The sequence below is a fragment of the Idiotropiscis lumnitzeri genome, chromosome 11, assembly GCF_059441095.1.
Source record: "Idiotropiscis lumnitzeri isolate Australia: NSW breed Sydney's pygmy pipehorse chromosome 11, RoL_Ilum_1.0, whole genome shotgun sequence".
Lineage (NCBI taxonomy): Eukaryota > Metazoa > Chordata > Actinopteri > Syngnathiformes > Syngnathidae > Idiotropiscis > Idiotropiscis lumnitzeri.
This window is the reverse complement of record NC_142401.1, coordinates 13,481,635-13,503,011: the sequence shown is the minus strand read 5'-3', so window position 1 is coordinate 13,503,011 and position 21,377 is coordinate 13,481,635. Positions and strand designations below refer to the sequence as shown.

At 36.7% G+C, this 21,377-nt stretch overlaps 1 protein-coding gene and 1 long non-coding RNA gene across 4 annotated transcripts in view; one reads left to right on the top strand and one right to left on the bottom strand.

The window, feature by feature from the left end:
- Positions 1-21,377, top strand: part of col2a1b (collagen, type II, alpha 1b) — a 48,794-nt gene that overhangs the window by 6,821 nt on the left and 20,596 nt on the right. For 2 of the 3 annotated variants that reach the window (XM_088307975.1, XM_088307974.1), the window contains 19 exons: positions 704-736; positions 1,858-1,890; positions 1,981-2,034; positions 3,882-3,983; positions 5,415-5,495; positions 8,464-8,508; positions 9,782-9,835; positions 10,398-10,451; positions 12,230-12,283; positions 12,603-12,656; positions 12,751-12,804; positions 13,556-13,600; positions 14,280-14,333; positions 14,414-14,458; positions 14,971-15,024; positions 20,684-20,782; positions 20,855-20,899; positions 21,003-21,101; positions 21,227-21,280. In XM_088307975.1, the coding sequence (XP_088164101.1) occupies positions 704-736; positions 1,858-1,890; positions 1,981-2,034; positions 3,882-3,983; positions 5,415-5,495; positions 8,464-8,508; positions 9,782-9,835; positions 10,398-10,451; positions 12,230-12,283; positions 12,603-12,656; positions 12,751-12,804; positions 13,556-13,600; positions 14,280-14,333; positions 14,414-14,458; positions 14,971-15,024; positions 20,684-20,782; positions 20,855-20,899; positions 21,003-21,101; positions 21,227-21,280 (1,113 nt within the window). Of the gene's footprint in view, positions 1-703; positions 737-1,857; positions 1,891-1,980; positions 2,035-3,881; positions 3,984-5,414; positions 5,496-8,463; positions 8,509-8,698; positions 8,746-9,781; positions 9,836-10,397; positions 10,452-12,229; positions 12,284-12,602; positions 12,657-12,750; positions 12,805-13,555; positions 13,601-14,279; positions 14,334-14,413; positions 14,459-14,970; positions 15,025-20,683; positions 20,783-20,854; positions 20,900-21,002; positions 21,102-21,226; positions 21,281-21,377 lie in introns of those variants that run through there. The other variant, XM_088307976.1, reaches the window with a different exon arrangement.
- LOC148327585 (uncharacterized) lies at positions 5,367-6,504 on the bottom strand. Its single transcript, XR_015845732.1, has 3 exons — positions 6,362-6,504; positions 5,714-5,786; positions 5,367-5,560 (listed from the first exon to the last, which is right to left on the bottom strand). It is a non-coding gene; the product is annotated as an uncharacterized LOC148327585 (long non-coding RNA).

Genomic DNA, 21,377 nt, shown 5'->3' with positions numbered 1-21,377 from the left:
AATTTCAATAATTTACTAGGCTAAGAATGCAAAGGCGAATTTATTGTATGATGACTTCAAGTTAGTAATGTCTCATGTTCTCTGGTTAGAAAAATGTCCTATTATGGTAATTGAAGGATCTTGGCTTTATTTTCATTGTGCCTCATGTCAAAAATGCAAAATCAATATTTCCTCATGCGGTATCTCAACTGCAGAATACCACTTATCTTGGAGAATTGAGAAAGCTTTTTTTTTTTTTTTTAATCACATAAATTTTCATCACTGTCCATGCAGTGTAGTTCAACTTTACAGGTACCACCTGTGCTTGTGGTCGAGTTATATTAGAATTATATATCTATCCATATCTGTCATCAATTACGTCACAGCCGTCAATGTAAAGTTCAGCTTTACAGTTAAGTAGCCGGTATGTATTTGAGGAGCAGAATTTAGTGATTAAATTCGAAGATGCGGTTAAGTGGCTACGATGAGAACTGCCAATCGCAGGGCACATAGACAAACAACAATTCACACTCACATTCACACCTGAGGACAATTTAGAGTCTTCAATGAACCTAATGTGCATGTTTTTGGAATGTGGAAGGGAAAAAAAAATCAACAAATGCTGTAAAACTATAATACCCAATGTAATTTGTGTACATTTGTTATCAATCCTATTGTTGTAATTGATGTTTTTTTTCTCTCCTTGTTTTGGTTTTCCTCACAGGGCCAGAAAGGCGAACCCGGAGATATTACCGATGTCAGTAAACACTCCACAAAATATGAGATAAGAATGTATCTTGATGTGTGTGTAGTTGGAAAGAAAGGCCCAATTGTTATCGCAGCTCGACAAGGTCTTCGTAGGCTGAGGCCACCTGGAAATGCTTTGCCCCTCTGAGCGTGCGCTACTTTGTGGTGCCAAATAAAAAGGGAATTGTTTATCCTATCTTTCGTTGAAATGCTTTTCTCCTTTCGAGGTTAGCCATTAACGAGTCTGCTCTGATGACTGGTGGTGGGGGAGAGATAATGCCTTGTTCTCCCTCTTTGTGCAGTGGAAAGACATCCAAAATGTGGAAAGCTTTTTAAACTCTGCAAAGGATTTTTGATGGGGGTTCATTGTTATCGGAACAATAAGCATACTAACAATGTTATTCTGCACCCAAATTAAATGAGTTAATATTATTCTTGACAGTTTTTCAACACCCTTCTCAATTTCACATTTCTTAGTTTATTTTAACATCCCATCTTCAAGAGAATTCACAAAATTCAAGACATGTTGAGCGTCATTTTTAATAGTTTTCCAAATTCCAACTTTACCCACATTGTGTCGTCTTTCCACATTTTCTTTTGCCGTATTCAAACCCTTCTTCACTTCAAAAATATGAAAAGATTTTGGGAACCATTCCCCAAAAATCATGCATTTTTCAATTTTTCAACATTCCCTAACCATTGTAGTTATTTTACACATTCAGCTCTTCTGTCCACATTTCTCATGGATTCAAACCATTCCAACTTCAACCTGATCAGTTCATGAGAAATATTTTTCCCAGTCCAAAATTTGCCATATTTCTCATTTCCTATGACAAAAACATCCTAACCAATGTTCCCCCTCCAGCAAAATGTCAACCAATTCCACCACAACTGTTAATATCAGAGTATGTTTTTTTTTAGTATTCTACATTTTCCATCACGTAAATTTTAATTTAAAAAATGTACCTCTTATCGTTTAAATGAAGCATTTTTTTTTTTCGCTTTGTCTCACATTCAACATTTTTACATTTCAGTGAATTACACTTCATTAGTTACTGCAGCACACACAACTTTCAGAAACTTCATTGTCTATTTACTAAATGATGTCTTCATTTTTCTTTTACAACACAGGTCGTAGGACCAAGAGGACCCCCTGGCCCAATGGTCTGTTCTCATTCAAACTTTTTTTTTTCTTCATTCATTGACTGCACATAAAACAGAAATCATTAGACCTAACATGACTTGCTCTCTCAGGGCCCACCAGGAGAGCAAGGACATCGCGGACCAAGAGGCGAAAAGGGAGAGAAGGTCAGTCGACTTTATTTATTTATTTATTTATTTTCTAATGGACTCAAAGAGGTACAGTATGTCGCTTTTAAGGTGGTATGGGGCGATGGAGGTGTGCAGAAAGGCAGCCTTTCATTCAGTCGTGTCATTTGCATTAAGTAGTGTCGTCTGCCAAGCTTGTTGAACACAAGCAGGCCTGTCGTAAGCTCTTAATGTAAACCCGAGTCGTCTCTGTGTGGGAACGCGGCAAACGATGCTGCCTTCGATCATCGTGTTGGCAACACTTCTTGTTGATATGCATATCTAACATATGGCCAACCGTCTCTCAGCACATTCTTGTGATTTGTCAGCACATGCATTGGAGCCAAGTCTGGTCCGACCTCGTTAATCATCATCTGCCTCATTGAACACGTCTTTAAAGAGAATATTTACACCTTTCTTCTCACTTGTTGTCAAAGTTGAGGTATGATGGAGAATTTCTCATTAAGTCCAGGGAAGTAACATAGAATGGACTTGATCACCAATAAGATTCATTTAAAAAAAAAAAATTCTACATTAATGAAATTATATACAACAAAAATGTAGATGCACGGTGCATAGTGTAAATAATAAGAGCAGGAACATGCTCTAAACCACGGATGGGCAACTTCAATGATAAAGGGGGCCACGTTTTTTTTTCATCAGTGCATGAAAAATGACATTTTAAATATGGAAACACGGCATAATTGCAACAACTCATTTTGTGCATGTTTTCACAAAAATTTACTCATTCAAAACTGTAACATTGGGATATGCTCTAGCTCGCGAGCAACCCGCGTGAGGAGAAGCAGATCAGATCATGGCTAATTTCCTATTCGCGTCCACTTACTGTATTTTCTACTCCTGAACACATCTGATTAAAAGCAACAATAGCTAAATTTACCTTTAAATACAGACATGTACATACATTTGCCACTTTGAACTAAACACGGGTCTCCGCGTTCTTAAAGTGCGTATTATCTGTAGTAGAAATACCGGGAGTCATTTTTTAACCGCTAAACAACGACAAACGCAACAATAGTTACAGAGCGTACCAGAACCTTCGTCAGACTCTTGTTGTCACGAGGCAAATTTGCAGATGAGCTCGGACCGCTGTGTCTATTGCACTTTTCCCCTTTGCTCAAATTAAACGCAACATAAGATGCTTATTTTGGCTCTCAATTGCTTCTTCAGATAGCTGCACGTATCACGTCAGTTTTTTGCCTACTCTTTAGACTATACTTTTTTTTGTGAAGCCAAGCAATTCTGCAATAAATGAAAAAAAAAAAAAAATCTGTCAATAAGTGAATTTGCAGATGCCCAGCCACGAGGCATGTCCGCGAGGTCAATGTTGGACAAGAAAAGTGCTGCTAATCAGGCCTCCCCACCCAACCTTTCATGCTTCAACACATTGTTTCGCAAACTACAATGTGTACTATGTGGCTCACTTGTGCTAAATCAAAATTTTTACTTGTTTTTACTGTTCTGAATAAGTCATTTGATGAAATGAGTCATTGTGTTTATGTGGACTCTATTATCATTATGGCGTATTTGCCGCTTTTAGATAAACCCTGTGGGGCTTTCAGTGACATTACAAGTATTTTTTTGGTCACATTCAATGTTTTTTATCAATACTGTTACATATGTATTCATTTCATGATTAATATTGACCCTCGATGTTGCTAAAAAAAAGCAAACTAAAACTTTACGTGGTTTATTTGTGCAACAAACAATCAATGAAAAGGAATAAAATAACTTGTTGTACCATGAAATTATTATTAACAATGATATGAGCAATGTTTATTCTTTGAATGCACAATATCGTGAATTTGTTTTCCTATTAATTCCAGGGAACACCTGGTCCCCGTGGCAGAGATGGCGAACCTGGCACCCCCGGAAACCCTGGCCCCCCTGGACCACCAGGACCTAACGGACCCCCTGGCCTTGGCGGAGTAAGTGTTCTGAGATTGCTCCGGGAAAGAAGACAGAAAGAAAGGTCAACATTTTCATTCTTTGGACGAGAAAAGGGTGGTCTTGAGAGGGGATGAGCGGGGACTTTATAAATGTCATTGGAATTGTGCAAAGGAAATAAAATATAAAACATTGTTTTGAATATTGGTATAAAGCAGTGGTGAATGTGTCATTGCACCCACTTTTTAATGGTGGATTCTTGAAATGATCAGCATTTTTGGTTAAGACATACAAACAAATTAGCGTAGGCAAAATATGTTGCAATTTTGCGTCATCAAGGATTTTTGCTTCCGATTGGGGCTCATTTGTGTCAATTCCTGAGTATAAGTTAGTCAAAGTACTTCTTTTTCTCTAGTTGGGATTTTGCATCAGCCTTGTCTAAATATTTAGTTTTTGTTTAAGTCTCGTTTCAAAATAAGTTTTGGCTTAATTTTTATGTGAATTATTATTTTTATTATTTATGAATTACAATTATATGGCCATTTCTGACTCCAACCCTCCCCTGCTATCCAGACTAGGGATTGCCACTAAATTGGGCTAGCTTGCCCCTCACAGAGGCCTCACCAAATGTTTTTCATTGGATTGTTGAGTAGTCGATGTTGAAAATCAGGTTACATCGCCACCATAGGAACAGAACTCCGCTGTAAACCAAGCACCACACGTACACACAATCAGCCATCACCAGGAACAATAAGTCGCATATTGCGTCATGCTTTGAATGGGGGGAAAAGCAGTGCAGTGCCATCTAGTGGACAAAAACAAATACTAACCGATCAAAGCCTAAATTGAAACGTCAACGTAAAGGAATCAAATGAATGAAGGATCACAAATGCCCTCCAGTTGATTAACCTCATGTCATCATTTTGTGCAAGTACACTTAAAGAAATCTGAAATGCCCCAGTTGATGCACTTTTTAGTTATTTATTGGACCCCGTGCAAAAAGTGCATGCAGACATAACACAACATCTCATGCACCTCACGCACTACAATGATTACAGCATTTTCTAATATGGACTTTTTGCTCCCGATTCCGATAGCCAATTAATCCTCCAAACATTCTCCAAATATATAAATGGATAAAATAACTTGTTTTTTTGTCCCTTCGTGCTTACTACAATAACAATATTAATTACAGGCAGAACATTTGACTGTTTTACAGTACTTTGCTCTTTCCTATTTCTTTAATTTCACAACAGAGAGACACGTCTATAATCAGATGATTTTTTTCTCCTGCTGATTTCTTTTTAGGGTATTGTTTGAATGTCATTATGTTTGCCATGTTGTGATGTTTGTAAAAAAAATAACTAAAAAAAGATTTTAAAATAACAAATATTGGTTGGCCAATCAATTGTTGGGGCCCCGTTCACTGTAATGTTCTGAAGTCTAAAAATGCATTTTGTTTTTCTTTTTAGAACTTTGCTGCTCAGATGGCAGGCGGCTTCGATGAGAAGGCTGGCGGCGGTGCTCAGATGGGCGTAATGCAAGGACCCATGGTGAGCCAGCAATTTCGACTTCTTCTTTTTCCTCATCATCTTGCGCTTGTCAAAATATCACAAAGCTGAAAAGAGAAAACAAAAAAACGCGGATGCTAGTTGACCTGCTGGACCAGAAATGCTCCACGAGATGGACTTATCGTCATCCTGAGGGGGATTTAAAGTGATCAAGAAGGAGAAGAAAGATGAAAGTTTTCTACTAAAGAAGCTTATTCTACCTGGAAAAGTTCTGGAAGGTGGAATTAAAAGTTCAGGACTGGACCAGTGTCTTTTCCTTGGCTCCCAGTCACTCTGCAAGAGTAACATTTAATCAAAAAACACACCTGCTGGACCCCGACTTGCACCAGTGTGGAACAACTCTGCTACTGAGATCCTCTTAAACACACACATACTGTAAGTGCAGAAGTTCTGACCCGACAGAGCGCCATTGATGATCCTCAAGCCACATTGGTGAAGGCTTCCCGCTCCCACTCAAAGGTGACTTTCATTCACTTCAGAAGACCACTGTGCCACATTTATTTGATTTTTGAGGATTATTTCATCGCTGAGCCAAGATGCTGAAAGGCGCTTTTATAAGGCAACGTGTTTGACTCTCAAAATATTTGAAGAACGCTTGTCTTTGACATTCCAATGACAACCTTTTTAGAGCATTTAGACTTTTTCAAACCCTCAGGATATTTTGTCCGATGACAACAAATAGACTCCTTCCACCAGGAAAAATAAAAGTTAGATTTGGTCTTTTCCCCCGTTCTTTTATAACCAGCAGTAATATAATTATAATCAGTTTCTCCCAGTGGACTTCCGAACTGGTGATAATGGTGCATCGCTGCCATCTACTGGTGATTGTGCATCGGTGAAGTTGTTACCGAGCTTGAAGTGGAGCAGCATCACAACCATCCGCCCCGTCCCATTTGGAAAACGTCGTTGACTCATCAATGGTGCTGAATGAGTCATAAGGGGTTGCAAGCGAGCTGGAGCCAAATCCACGCAAGCATGGCATGAACATGGAAACTCCACACAAGGAATGCTGGAACCAAGATTCAAACCCAGAACGTCAGGAATTATGAGACAGACATACTTACCTCTTGTCCACAGTACGTCCCATTAAAATAACTTGTTTTCTATGCACCTTTTCCCCAAAGTGAGTGTTTGGCTCATCACCTTCACAGAATGTGATTTCTCTTGTTAAGCGGTCAGGTGCGGGGGGTTGCGTTTGAGGCTGAGCGGAAGAGAAATGAGTAGCTGGAATCTCACCTGCTGCTGAGGGAAACGGATAGACCCGCGTTTGTCTTCTTTTTCCTTCCGTGTCGCCGCCTCAAAGAAGTCATGCAGAGTTCAAACATGCTGCTCAACCATCAACCTTGAGAGCTATGCGACCTCTGTGGGTGACACTGTGGAATTTCAAATTTTTTTTTTTTCCTGTGGAGGTTGTGTCGCTTGAGGCGTGAAAAGAAAAGGTGTTTTATCGCCATAAGGTAGCTTCAAATACTGTCACTACCAGATGGGAGAAATTACGCACACTCTGTTCTGAAGTAGAAGTACAGAAACTTGTGCTAAACTGATTGGTTAAAGAAGAATTACTAATGTATTTAAAGACCCTATAAAGCGAATTCAGATGTTTGAAGATAATTGCTGAAAGACGCCGAACTATGTCATGATGTTATTGTGGCGATTTAGGGCTTTATTTTCCCTGACTGGTGTAAATCCTGCACAGAATAACTCGGTGCGGAATGTTGGTCGTTTCGCAGACTTGTGCAAGCTGGTGGATCTGAGATAGGGAGGTTTGCGTCGCTGTGGGAGTGGAAGGGCTGTAGGGTAGGGGTCATTGTAGGGCTGCAAGAAAAAAAAAAGAGTTTTCATTTCTAAGGTGCAAGTGCACAGAAGCAAACTGAATCGACTCGTTCCACTTTTAAATATATCGGAATATGTATCAAATTGTCTTTTTTGGGAGAGAGATATATTTAAACGAAATGCCGCATTTACAGTTCATTCAGAAATTCATTTTAATATAAAACGACAACAATAAAATGTTGGCTTCTTACGCTATTGAATCGAGTTGTAATCCCCTTGAGTTGTTCTACTTTAAAACTTCGAAACAAAATCACCAAGAAAAGACAGATGAGTGATGAGAAAAAAAAGTTTACTGTGTATTGGTATTTGACAGACAGGTTATAGCTGAGCATTTGGCAGACATGCTGTACCAATTGAGAGCGGAGACAAAGGCTTGATTTTTTTTAACATTCCGAATCCTCATTTTATATACTCGGCAAATTTTTATTCATCGCGGTGCATGAGGAACTTTATGAAGAAAAAAAAAACACGGAAATCTACCAAAGGAAAGTGTTTCTGTTTTTGTTTTTCTTCTTACTGTCAAGTTTAGACTCTAACTCATTTTGATAACTTGGTTAAAGGGGTGGGGGGACTATGCACGCAATAGTTAGCCTTTTTTTACTGACCTATATAGTTCCTTTAACTGAGAAGAAGAAGAAAAAAATGTGATATGGTGTTTTTAAGTGCAAGCTTTTCCCATCGCATTACAAAGGTAGGAAACAGTTGAAAATGAGTTGATGATAAGTAAACAATGACACGCTCCTTTTGTGTTTTTTTTTCAGATTAAATGGACAGTTTTGGAATTGTTTTATGTTTTTTAACCTTGCGTGAGAAACAACACATTCACCTTAAATCGATATTTGAGCTGACAACATGATCCAATTTTTTTAAGCCATGGACGAGAATAGCTTGCTTCTCCAAATCTGTTGCCGTCATGCTCTCTGCTTCTTCCGTTCCCCCTCCTAAGATCTGAATGTAGCCTCACTTCACTCAAGACAAAACTGTTCAATTATGGCATTGCTTTATACAATTTGTGCATTTTTTCCCCAATATGTTTTTCATATTTTTTTGGTTTGTTTTTTGGGGAGCAACAGAATTCAGAAGTTTATTCCTGATTGCATAATTCTCCTCTTTCCAGGGCCCAATGGGTCCCCGAGGACCACCTGGACCCACTGGATCCCCTGTAAGTACCCACTTTCAGTACACGTGCTGCAGCCATTTCCAGTCACATCCACACATAATAATTATACGACTGAAACACAGCCAGGACAAACTATGCGCTTACAAACTGGCAGAGACTTCCAGCAACCAGTTTGTTTTTTGTTTTTTTCTTCACCTGACACTGGCACCCCCCGCCCTCATATTCGTCACCTCCTCCTTCTCCCCTGTAGACCTCACAGGTTCCTCCTAGCATGCAGAAGTAAGAACTCAGTAAGATGCTGTAATATTTGTCGTTTTTTTTCCTACTATAGAGGATAAAGAATAAATGTCGTGTCGCTCCACTGATTGTGATCAAATATCCGTTATTTCTAAAATCGCGACTATTGATGACAGCCATTAGCATGTTAATAGCATTTTCATTTTGTGTTAGCATTAAGCTAGTGGGCTTCTTAAAGTAACATTGTTTGGTGTTTTCATCGTTTGTTGTTCTCATACCCGACCACATTTTTGTAAACTTCAGTTGACGTGTTTCGTGCAGAATAATACTAAATATCGAACAAACAACCTGTTGGTCTATCGAGTCATATTTTACACCATCTTTATTTTCGTTCATTTTTTAAATTTTTGTTTTATTTCGTTACAATGGTAGATGACACATTAGGATTAGTGACATTTACTTCTAACATCTCCATTCCTTTCATTATATTTAATTACAGTATATGGGACACAAAAAGATTTGTCGCTATTAGTGTCTTAATAGTTTTGTTTTGCTTTTTATTAGAATTTTAATTTAGTATTTTTATTTTTTACATTCATTTTGGCATTATTGTACATTTTTATTACTTTTATTTTTTATATTTTTGTTTTGCTCTTTGATCAGTAATATTTAGCTTCTTAATTTAATTTCTTTACTTTTATTTTTACTTTCATTCTTGTTACAATATTATAAAAGACATCACATCACATGGATTGTTGCTTTTTTCATTTTTATTTGTGTATGTATTTGACTTGATTACATGGTTTTATTATTATTTTTAGTTTTTTTACCATTTTTAATTTGTATTTATTTTATTAGCGAATCCTTGTACTTTTTAGCTCATTTGTTTTATTAGTACTTTGACAGTGTTAGAGATTTAAAACATTAGCCCATTAAGGTTTTGCCTCTTAGTTTATATTTTTACTTTATTTACTACTTTTTTAATTGTATTTTATTGGTTGTATTGAATTATTAGAGAACACCTTAATTATTTATTATTATTTTTGCATTTTTATCACATCTTTGTGTGTTTCTGCAGGGCCCTCAAGGATTCCAAGGCAGCCCAGGAGAGGCTGGAGAGCCTGGACAATCTGTGAGTGTCATTTCCGCCTGTGCACACATTCTACTCGATCTCTCAATACATCATCTCTCTGTATATTACAGTTATGAGCATAAAACTGTCTTTTATCTTGTTCAGCCACGTATTTGCTCTTTTCCCGATGGCAACTACTTAAAACAAATTCAACATTTTGCTGGACTTGTGAGCGAAAGCTGAGCTCCACAATTGGCCATGTCCAGATTGCAATAACATCTGTGTTTCTCTTCTATTGATTCATGCTAGTAGACAAAGTCTCCCTGTCGTTTTGCTCCCGCACTTCTTGCTTCCTCCTCGCATTTACTTACCCCAAATGAAGCTTCTAGAAATCACACGACCCCAGCCGCACTTTCCCCAAACCCTCAGCAGGTAGACTGAACCCGGAGGCCGCGCTAATCTGCCCCCGTGGAGTTTGGGATTATCTTGCGTTTCCCCTTTGACGCTCCATCATTATATGTGATTAAAATCACTGCTCGCCAGCTGTGAAAATCTGGACGGCTGCACAATGCCAAAGGTATCCCCCGTCTAATACTTGTGCTTGTTTCCTCGCTGTTTACAGGGTGCCATGGGACCCCGTGGACCCCCGGGACCTTCTGGAAAACCTGGAGATGATGTGAGTGTGTAAAAGTTGCAAATGAACGGCAAAAAAATGTGATTGGCATGGAGATGCTTAAGATACATTTACACTCAATGTTGCTGGAACTTTGAGCTCTTGTGAGCTCTCGGGGGCAGCATGGCTCAGTGGTAGAGTGGTCGTCTACCAACCCAGAGGTTGGAAATGTGACCCCCGGCCATTGTGACCAATGTTGAGGTCGAAAAGCGCGACACAAGTAAAAGCCTGTTTGCCATTTGTCCTCCCTGGAACTCAAATGCAGAGCCAACCCCAAACTACAACGATATCAAGATCATTTTTAGAACCTGATGAAACTAAATTGAGACCCCAGTTCCAGTGGGCCAAAGAAACAACCGTCCTACAAAAGTTCACATTTCCAGGATAGTCCCTCCAATCAAAATGCAATTTTACAGAATTAAAATTTTTAAAATGACAGAACGTCATAGGAAATAAGATAAGTAAAGGTTCAGTTATTTAAGGAACTATTTTACATTATTTTCCTTAACTATTTGCATTTTGTATCTGCTTGTTTGTTTTATTTTCAGTAATGTTTTGTAAAGTTTTTTTTGTCATATTTTCATACATGACTCAATATGCGGCCCATATTGCAAATAATAGTGCATTTAAATGTACAAGCAGACTTAAAGAGATTTAAAAACAAAGTAAAAAAATAACAAGCATGTGGAAATTGCTTAAATTATGAACAGTGCAAGAATAAGATTTTGGAAAACATAATTTTAAAAATACTCTAAAAGACCTTAATCAGATGTATGGTAAAAGCGCATAGTTTATAACCTGGATCTTTCTTCATTCATATTATTCACTCTGATAGTATCTGAAGTATACCAACAAAATTGGGGGACCTTATCATACACACGTGCTTGTTACTCACTGCATTTGTTGGTATATTTTATTTGATAATTTTATTAAATATGAAATATTTTATAATCAATTTGTTGTTATCATTAATGCATATTAAAATTGCCCAACATGTAATGGCAAATTAAAGAAGCCCCTTTTTGTTTGAGTACTTTTCCAATAATTTTAATTTTGTCATTAGTTTTATGTGTTTTTACTCATATTTTATTGATTTAGGAACGAAAGAAGCAGTCATTTATTTTAATCTTATATCCTATTGAACATATATAATTTTGGATGCATTTTTTGGTGACAATTTTCTGAATTTTTAAATTTAAACAAGAGTTCCCATGATCTGAACAGAAAATGTTTTTGTTGAAAGAAGTTTTGAAATGGCCTAGAATTGGGGAAATAAGAACAAAAAAAACCTGATAATAAATTAAGCAGGCTTATTTTAAGTGAGTTGTTATTTATGTTGGGTAATTTTATTTTCTTGAATATTTTTGTAATTGATTTATTTATTTATTTATTTATTACTACACATTTTAAAACATTTTATGCATTTAAAAAAAATATTTATTCATGGTATTTTTTCCCTCTGTAAATCTTGATTTGGGAATTTGATTGACTATCTTATCCAGTAATCACATTCGATTGTGTGAGCATGATGATGAACCGTCTCAAGCCTCCCTATTGTACATGGGGTTTTTTTTGTTTCTTTTATGATGTTCCTGACACCAAGATGAAATTCTCTTTTGGGCCATTGGATGGCAGCAGATATTAGATGTCACTATGTATCCACTTGAAGCACGAATTCCCCAATAATTCAAATAATGTTCAGAAGCAGCACTGTACACAGGATCACAAAATATATAGTGTTGCTAATATATATTTGTTTTATGCTTTTGTTTGTGATTTAGGGTGAGGGTGGCAAACCTGGAAAATCAGGCGAACGCGGACCTTCTGGACCTCAAGTGAGTGTGACATGTTTCCTAACTGGGGTGCCTGTAATATATTATATTTCTAATATTTATTATTCATTAATACATTTTTAAAACTTCTTTGTTCATGTCTCTATGCCAGATGTTTATTGTGACAGCAAGAACAATTAAATTAAATTAAATTAAATTCATTAGATGACAGAAAATACAAATGATGTGTCCACCTGTTGCCTTTCATGAAACAAAATAATAGTGTGCAGCTTTGTGTTACACTAAACTGGCTGTAATTTCACTGTGAGTTAGTCATTGTCTGCGTGTGAGCATCTTGCATTCAATTTGTTTTCTTTTGTAGGGAGCTCGCGGCTTCCCCGGAACGCCCGGCCTGCCTGGCATCAAGGGACATCGAGTCAGTCAAAGCTCTTCCTGGTCTTCTTCATGCATTGCAACATTTTATTTTTTGTATTCTTTATTAATTATGTTTCTTCTGTTTGTTTGTGTAGGGATACTCTGGTCTTGATGGTACTAAGGGAGAGACTGGCGCGCTTGGGTCAAAGGTACAATATGATCTATTATGTTTATTGATCCCATGTGGCAGCATGACTGAGGTGTTGGAGTGGTCATTCCCCGACCTTAAGGTTGTGGGTTTGATCCTCAAACCCTTATGATCATTTTGGAGTGTCCTTGAGCAAGATATTGAATCCCAGTTGCTCCTGCTGCTGCACCATTAATAGGTGAATGAGGAGACACTGCTAAAAGCTCAGAACAAGCGAAAGGCCTATAACTTCATGACTATATATTACAAAAGAGTATTAGTGCCTTTGGGGGGTGACAAGGGGTTGGTTTTATTTCTTTGAATAAAGTTGTATTTTTCAAGAATCTCTAGAAAAAAATGCAAGCCATATGGTAAGACAGATAGTTAGTTTTGTGGTATTGTTAGGGGGAAAAAAGAAAAGCTTTTTACAACCAAAAATCATAATTTTTAGCTTGCAAAAAATATGCATAGCTTTATTCTTGCTGTTAAATTTCTTACTTTACTGAACTTGATATATTGAAGAAATAATGTTTTGTTTGTAGTATTATGACTTTACCATCTGGAAAAAAAATAACTTTATCTGCCCTTATATTGAACATCTGACTTTATCTGAAAAAAAGAAATCTGATTTTATCTTTAAAAAGTACAGTTTTCTTCTAATACTATAACTATGTTTTTTTTGTTTTTTTTTTACCTGTCTAGCTATAGTATACTTATAGAATGAGCTCATTTGAAAACTAATGATGACGATGATGTTAACTTCCTGTGTGCAGGGAGAAGCTGGTGCTCCTGGAGAGAGCGGAGCTCCTGGACCAATGGTATGTACTGTATATTGCGAATATTTTCGCGACAAATTTACCTTATGTGTGCTAGCTATGTTCTGCTATTGCTTGCTGGCAGTGACAAGCAGCAGTTTAGCAGATAAATACTACAGTCTTCTGTTACAAACGTGTATGAGTCCAGTGCAGGGGTATAATAGTTTGAGATCATTATAGTTAGTTCTTATTTTATTTTGAATTTTAAATGTAGGCTTGCATTTTAAATGTAGTTTTTTTTTTGGAGCAAGTCAGTTTTTAGTCATTTTTATCTTATTTTAAAATGTTTCATTTTAATTTATTTTGTATTTGTTTTCGTATTAGTTTTAGTTTATTTTTAATATATGTTGTATTTGTCCAATACATGGTAGGTCACGAAGTATTGATTAATAAAGTAAAGTATACTCCAACAACTGTTTGACCTTCCTTCTTCTGTATGGATGGACAGCCATACTGAAATAAAGACATTTAAAATGAGCTTCAAAAGCTCATCTATGATATGAATTGATAAAGATGAATCTATAACTGTACTTGGTTTTACTTTCTAAACATAAGATTAAGTTTTGTTTGTTTTTTAAACCATTTTCATTTTTTTTAATCTTTAGTTTGATTTATTTTGTTAGTTTTCGTCAGCTATAATAACCTTGGTGCAGTGTTGATGACATTATTGTGCCCTCCATAGGGACCCCGAGGCCTGCCTGGTGAGAGAGGTCGTCCTGGACCCAGTGGTGTTGCTGTGAGTGCCTCAAATAATTCAACTTGAATAAGCAATCAATATTTCATGTGCTAATTTGTTGTTTATTTTGTTTTTTCCAGGGTGCCCGTGGTAATGATGGTTTGCCCGGCCCTGCTGGCCCCCCGGTAGGTATCCAGTAATAAAGATGACCTTGTTCGTCCTAAATTTGCATTGTGGGAGTTTTCAATTTGGACATTTTGCACAGAATTAACAGAGATACTGTCTAATGGAAAACATGCATGAAAGCAAGTTTGAAAGGAATATTGCTTTTTAGTCCAATCTAGAGTCATCATTTTTGTTGTTGGATAAATAGACAAGCACAAAATTAAAGGCATAACAAATATGATCTATTATCAGATTTAAAAATCAAAAGTGATTGGTCAAAATGTGAGACCTGATTTTATGAGAGAGAAATTAACGTCATTATTTCCTTGAACTAAAATATGTTAATTTGTGTATCTTCCACAAAAATACTTTATTGTGGGATAAAGTGAATTAAAAAACTAACAAAATGTCGTGATGCATGGTTGTCATTGGAAAGCGACCTCAGTCAGATGAGAAGAATTCAGGCTATGCAAGTGACTTCTCACCTGAGTTATGTACAATGAACATCTAATAATTTTTGTTCCTTGTATAGGGCCCAGTCGGTCCTTCTGGAGCTCCGGGCTTCCCTGGCTCACCTGGCTCAAAGGTCAGTCTCAAAGTTGCCTGAACAACTTCCTGTTTGTTGGTTTGTCACTTTGGTTATTTGTGGACGGACGTAAAAACATAATTGAACATTAGAATGTCATGTTGAAACAGTGTTGTCCTTTTTTTTTTTTTTTTTTTTTTTAATGCAATGAATATTATTAAGTCAAATGGTTCCTGCTAGTAAAATATCTTAAATACATTTTAATAAATAAATATATTCAATTAATTTGCATGAAATAAAATCACCTCCAAAAATCAGATTAAATTAATATTGAATCAAGCAAGTGTATTAAATAAAGTGTGATTAAAATAACATTAAATAAAATTGGATTAATTACAACCAAAGAATTTTACAATTGTTTTATGTTGATCTAAATTTGATCAAATAAAGTACAAATTAAATAAAACCAGAAAGAATTAAATAAGATTAAACAAAATTAAATCAAACGGAATATAAAGCGATTGGGATAATGCATAGATGCATTAAATAAAATGACATTAAAGCAAGCCATATTAAATAGAATAAAACCATTTAATAATCAAATGAAACTAGATTAAGCCAGTTAAATTCGTTAAATAAAATAAAGCAATATGAAATGAAATACATTGATAATCTCATAAAATAATATTAATAACTAAAAATGAGCACAATTAAAATATGTAAGTAACTAATGTAAGCAAATTAAATAAAATTACAAAAGGTATTAAATACAGAAAAATCATTCAAATAAATTAAACCAATTGAATTTCTTTATAGTAAACCAAACAATTTGGGCTAGAATACAAGCGGCACGGGGGACAACTGATTAGCACGTCCGCCTCACAGTGCAGAGGTTGTGGCTTCAAATCCGGCTCCGGCCTTCCTGTGTGGAGTCTGCATGTTCTCCCAGTGCCTGCATGGGTTTTCTCCGGATACTCCGGTTTCCTCCCACATTCCAAAAACATGCATGGTTGGTTAATGGGGTTAATGCTAAATTGGCCGAGGTGTGATTGTGAGCACGAGTGGTTGTTTGTCTTTGTGTGCCCTGTGAATGGCTGGCGACCAGTCCATGGTGTACCCCGCTACTGCCCGACGACGACTGGGGTTAGGCTTCAGCACGCCTGCGACTCTTGTGAGCAGCAGCGGCTCAGATAATGACGCTAGATGACTCTAATACATGAAATACAATTAAAACAAAGAAAATTAGGGTTTAATTCAATCATATTCATGCAAATCAAATGGAGAAAATAAAATAAAATTACTTAACATTGTATTAAATAGAATTCAATCAAGTTAATTCATTTTATATTAAATCTACTCAAACCCGATTAAATCACAGGCAATAAAAACTAATTAAATTCAATTACATTTGATCTATTTGGATTAAACAATTAAAAGTTGTCTGCAACATTAGTAGCAATTGTGAGATGGAAAGGATCCTGAAGCAGATGACAAACACCTGTCGGAAAACATCAAACTAGCCTCCAGTTTATGGCGAATGGAACCTTCTGTTGCAGCATTAGCGGCACTCAACCTGCTATCTTTGTATATATCAAATACGTTAACACATAAAAACATTTGTAGTCTGTCCTCAGTTTCCTTTGTTTTTGACTTTTCATACGTAGACTAATGGAAACAATTGGTGCCTTTGTGACAAGAAATATCTTTCATGAGTCTAGACGAAAACTTCTAATCGGTGAGAGATTATGTTAAGGACAAGTGGTCAAGCTTTGAAATGAGAGAAAGCTGCAGTGTATTGAAAAGCGCTTTAAAGGCGGCCGTCGGTGTGGAAACTTGGAGGGTTTTATCCTCCCCCCACACTGCTCCCCACTCTGATTTATTCATCCGGAATGTGCAGACAGTCTCAGCGAACCCGAAGCTGCTTCAGGGGCCGCGACATTGATGCTCTGGCATCTTCTCAATCTTTTGGGAATTCACAAATGGAAGATCTCTTAGAAAAATCTGGCAGTCACGTTGGCAGACGTTTTATATCAGCGATATTTTGCGTAGTTTTATTTTGCAATCTGCGTTGAAATCCTTTCACAGGGTGTCTAAAAAAAGGTGTAATTTGAGTTTCCAAAATAAAGACAGCCTTCATTTTTCTTAAATGTGATTTATTCTTGAATTTGCTGCCCAGATGTCTTAAAAATCCCTTTTCTTCAAGTTAATTTTGACATTGGTAGCAAAAAATGCCATTTTGAGTGCTTTTGCATACTCCAAAATTCACAAAATTTGCAGTAGGAATTGATTGGGGGCGTGACTCCCAAAATTTTGTTAAGTGGCCCCTCCTGGATTTTGTGAAAATTCAGCTACCAAAACCATTTTGACTTAAGAACACAAAATTTGGCATGTTGATCCTGAATATACGCACCCTAAAGTCTCAAGAACCCATTCTTGTAAAGTCCACAGTACAGCTGCCATTTTGGTTTCAAGTGCCCAGCTTTAAGGTTATTGGAAATTTCCAGGCGCCCCATCAAAAACTACTCCTAGATTTACTTGTCCATTTCTTACCAAATTTGAAATCCACATCATTAGGCATATATTATACTGTAGTCATTTTTAACTTACTCTTCCAATGTGCTTCGTGAAAATATTTCTTTTTTCTGCTTTACCAAAAGCATTCAAAAACGACTTGGGCAACTATGTTATTCTGTTCATTATTTGCTACACACATGGGCCGCGTTACGTTTGAGTTGTGTTTTTGTCCTTGCTTGTGGGTGGATAATGGCGGCAGATTTTCATGGCTCACCATGAAATATGAAACTCTTTTTAGTCGATCTTCCACATTAAATCCATTCATAGGCAGTCCCAACTGGAAAAAATGGATATTGGTGGATTATTGGAATTTTTTTTAATTAGTTCCCCAACACAATTTTTACCAATTGCCACAAAATTAGTTGTACGCATTTAGCAGAAGGGAACACACAAAATCCTGCAGAAGCACCAGTGAACTGAAAGTTGGCCATTTGATCCGACACAGCCATTTTGGCTGTGTTCCAGGGCTAGTAATTAAAAAATGCTGATGAGGAACAAAGTTAATATCAATGAGTACAGCGGGTCCTCGATTTACGACGGTCTTGACATTCGAGATTTCGAGGCTTCAAACAGCTCACGATAAACTAGCTTTGCTGGGTAGCATAGTAAAATCAACTAAATCTGAAGAAATTTAAAAACATTTCAGTTAAATGAATTATGCAGAACTCTGGTTGGGATTCAATTACAATTTCTAACTTATCTATTTAAATATTACTATTTTTTAACTTTTAACATAAGTTAGTTAGTTAGTTAATTAGATAGTTAGTTAGTTATAAATTTGCACTGTTCTTAATTTTGGCCCGATTTATGGCCTACAATTATTCACGGCAATTCGTCACCATAGTAACTGAGGACTTCCTGTATTTAAAAATGTCCCATTTTCTTAAAATAGAATGCTTTGATATTGAGTCTCTATCGCCAACTCCTTGTGGTAACATTTAATGAACGTGAGGTTTAGAATTTGCCTTCCTAAACCTCCAATCACTGTGCAGCTATATGAGCTCATTTGCTATTTGATGCACCACATTTAAGCACTAAAAGGACCCAAGAGAAACAAAAGTTTTACTTGAATCTTGGCTGAATAAACCAAGGCTAAAAATAAATATCCACCTCAAAGCTCTTCCTTACCTCAAAATGAGTCACAGATTTTGTCTGGAACTTTACGTCTTTGGCAATTATGCTCCCTAACTCATGGTCATGAAGTGAAATAACATCAATAGTCTGCCATGTGGTCAGAGGAATTCTTTCAATCTACTTCACAGACTTTTTTTCTACAGATACACTCTAGTTATGTCAGAATCCTGAGTCCTGAGGAGAGCAATTCCTTTGAATGCCAAGCTGTATATAATACCAGGAAATGCGCTTGGATATCTGGCAAGTGCCCAAACCAGCTAGAGAATGCATCGAAATGTTGCGTCTGGGACACTCAAAACTGGATTTAATGCATTATTCTTGCTCACGTGTGATTCTGTGGGCTTCATATTCCCGTTGGATGATCGTTGTTAAACTCTTAAACAGTACAAAGGCTTCTCTTTGATGTGCACCATCTTTTGTCACCTGAAGATGACAGAAATCTTGCAAAAATCGCCATCCTTGCATATTTTGACTGCAGTAAAGAGGTGTTAAGTGATCAACTGTAGATAAACATGTCAGCATGGAAATCAGAAGCGAGGCACATTACTGTATATAGCTTTTGTTTTTACTGTTGAATGTACAATAATAATCTATACAGTCCTAGTTCACCGAATTCACTTATTCATGTTTTTTTTAAACTAGTCACGGTTTTTCTCTGATAAACTCACATAATTCAAGGTTTTGTGCTCCTTATAAATTACCACAAGAGGGCACCAAAGCCCTGTCAAAATCTGGTGTTCGTTTCAAATGCAAATAACCTGTAACTGGCGATTTATTTTGAAGGGAAATGTAAGATTAGTTTGAAATGATCTTTAACTGTTTAGGTATCATAGTTTGTTCCATAGTTACGTTTTCAACTATGGATATAGGAATACATATATCACACTGGCAAACATGATGACATGACATGACAGTAAACATTATGTGAAACCAAAATTTACGAATATGCATTGTGGTGTGGTGTTGCTAGCTAGCATTAGCATATGCGCTAGTGGCAATATGAGACAAATAAACATTTCTTTAACAAATACAAAAATCACGAATACAAATACACAAATACTACTATAATAATAATTATTATTATAATTATTAATGATAATAATATTATTATTGTTCTTAAATACTGTATTGAGCTAAATGAACATGGCTCAAAATGATGTGCTTTCATGATTTGCAAATCAAAATGAAGATGCCAAATTTACAGTAAGCTTCTTGTTGGTGACTGTGGCATATACTGCTGATAAGCAACATAAAGTGATGTAGATAAGTAGATGGGATGTGGATTAAGTATATGTGTATAATTTAATGTCCATTTCATTAGCTGTTGCTTTGCAATTAAATCAGAACAACCTGATGAACAATAATACCTGATTTCAACAATAATAATATGATTTCAAAGACAGCTGTATGTGGTGTGTGGTTTGTGGTTGATGAAAATTAAGCATATATTTACATAATTTCTAAAATAATTTCATTTTTTATGTGTAGCCACTCTGTGTTTTAATAATCAAACTTCAAATAATTTAAATCAAACAAATCCAAAACAAACTAACCATCTTTAAGGATACTACATGGAGCGGCAAGCTTGAAAAATTGAACATCTAATTTTTGAAGTCTGGTCCCAATTAATTAAATTTTATGTTAATGAGTTCATAGCCTTTTTAATCTCATTTTGTTCATTTAATTGACGGAACTATATTACAGACTGTGTACTTCAGGGGTTCTCAAATGCTTAATACCCAGTTCCACTTAAAAAAAACACCATCGTAACCAACAATAAAATAAAAAATAGTAGGCCTTAGTTGATATTTTATTATTATAAAGTACGTTTAATATTATTGTAAACCGCTGTAACAAGATGCACATTTGAACATATACCGTAAAGGAAAATAATAATTTTAAAAAAGGGTTAAATAATTATTTGATTATCTGTACTTGGGCAGTGATTCTTTTGTATACCACTAGAGGGAGTGCACACTCAACAACAACATTTGCTTGTGTTGTCCATTAGGGTGAAGCTGGTCCCACTGGTGCTCGTGGACCTGAAGGTGCCCAGGGACCCCGTGGAGAGTCCGGCACGCCTGGCTCATCTGGACCATCCGGCGCTTCCGTGAGTGATTTGACATGATCAGGAATTATTATTCATGCAGCGTGCCTTACTCGAGTGTTATATTCTTTCAAGGGAAACCCAGGTACTGATGGTATCCCCGGAGCTAAAGGATCATCTGTAAGTCGAAAAACACTGAATTGGTCTTCCTAAATGAGTATTTTGAGTCACATTCTCATAAAACTGGAAATAAAGGACTAAGACTGAGTATTCTGCTTGGAAGGGTGCTCCCGGTATCGCAGGCGCTCCTGGTTTCCCCGGTCCTCGCGGACCTCCGGGGCCTCAGGGAGCCACCGGACCTCTTGGGCCAAAAGGAACATCTGTGCGTGATCACGACATATTACAGCCAGCCACCAGAGATAGAGGCTTTCATCTGGAAAATACATGAATTTCCACTTGGGAAGTATTTGAGGACGACGATCTGTTTTCTTGCGTTATGTCCTTCAGGGTGATCCAGGTATCACAGGCTTCAAGGGAGAGGCCGGACCGAAAGGAGAGCTTGTAAGTTTGATTTCATTTTTATTGATTGACGTTTACTCTGGAAGACACATTTTCCCCAAGTCCTGAAGACACGACACACATCAATATCAGTCAGAGA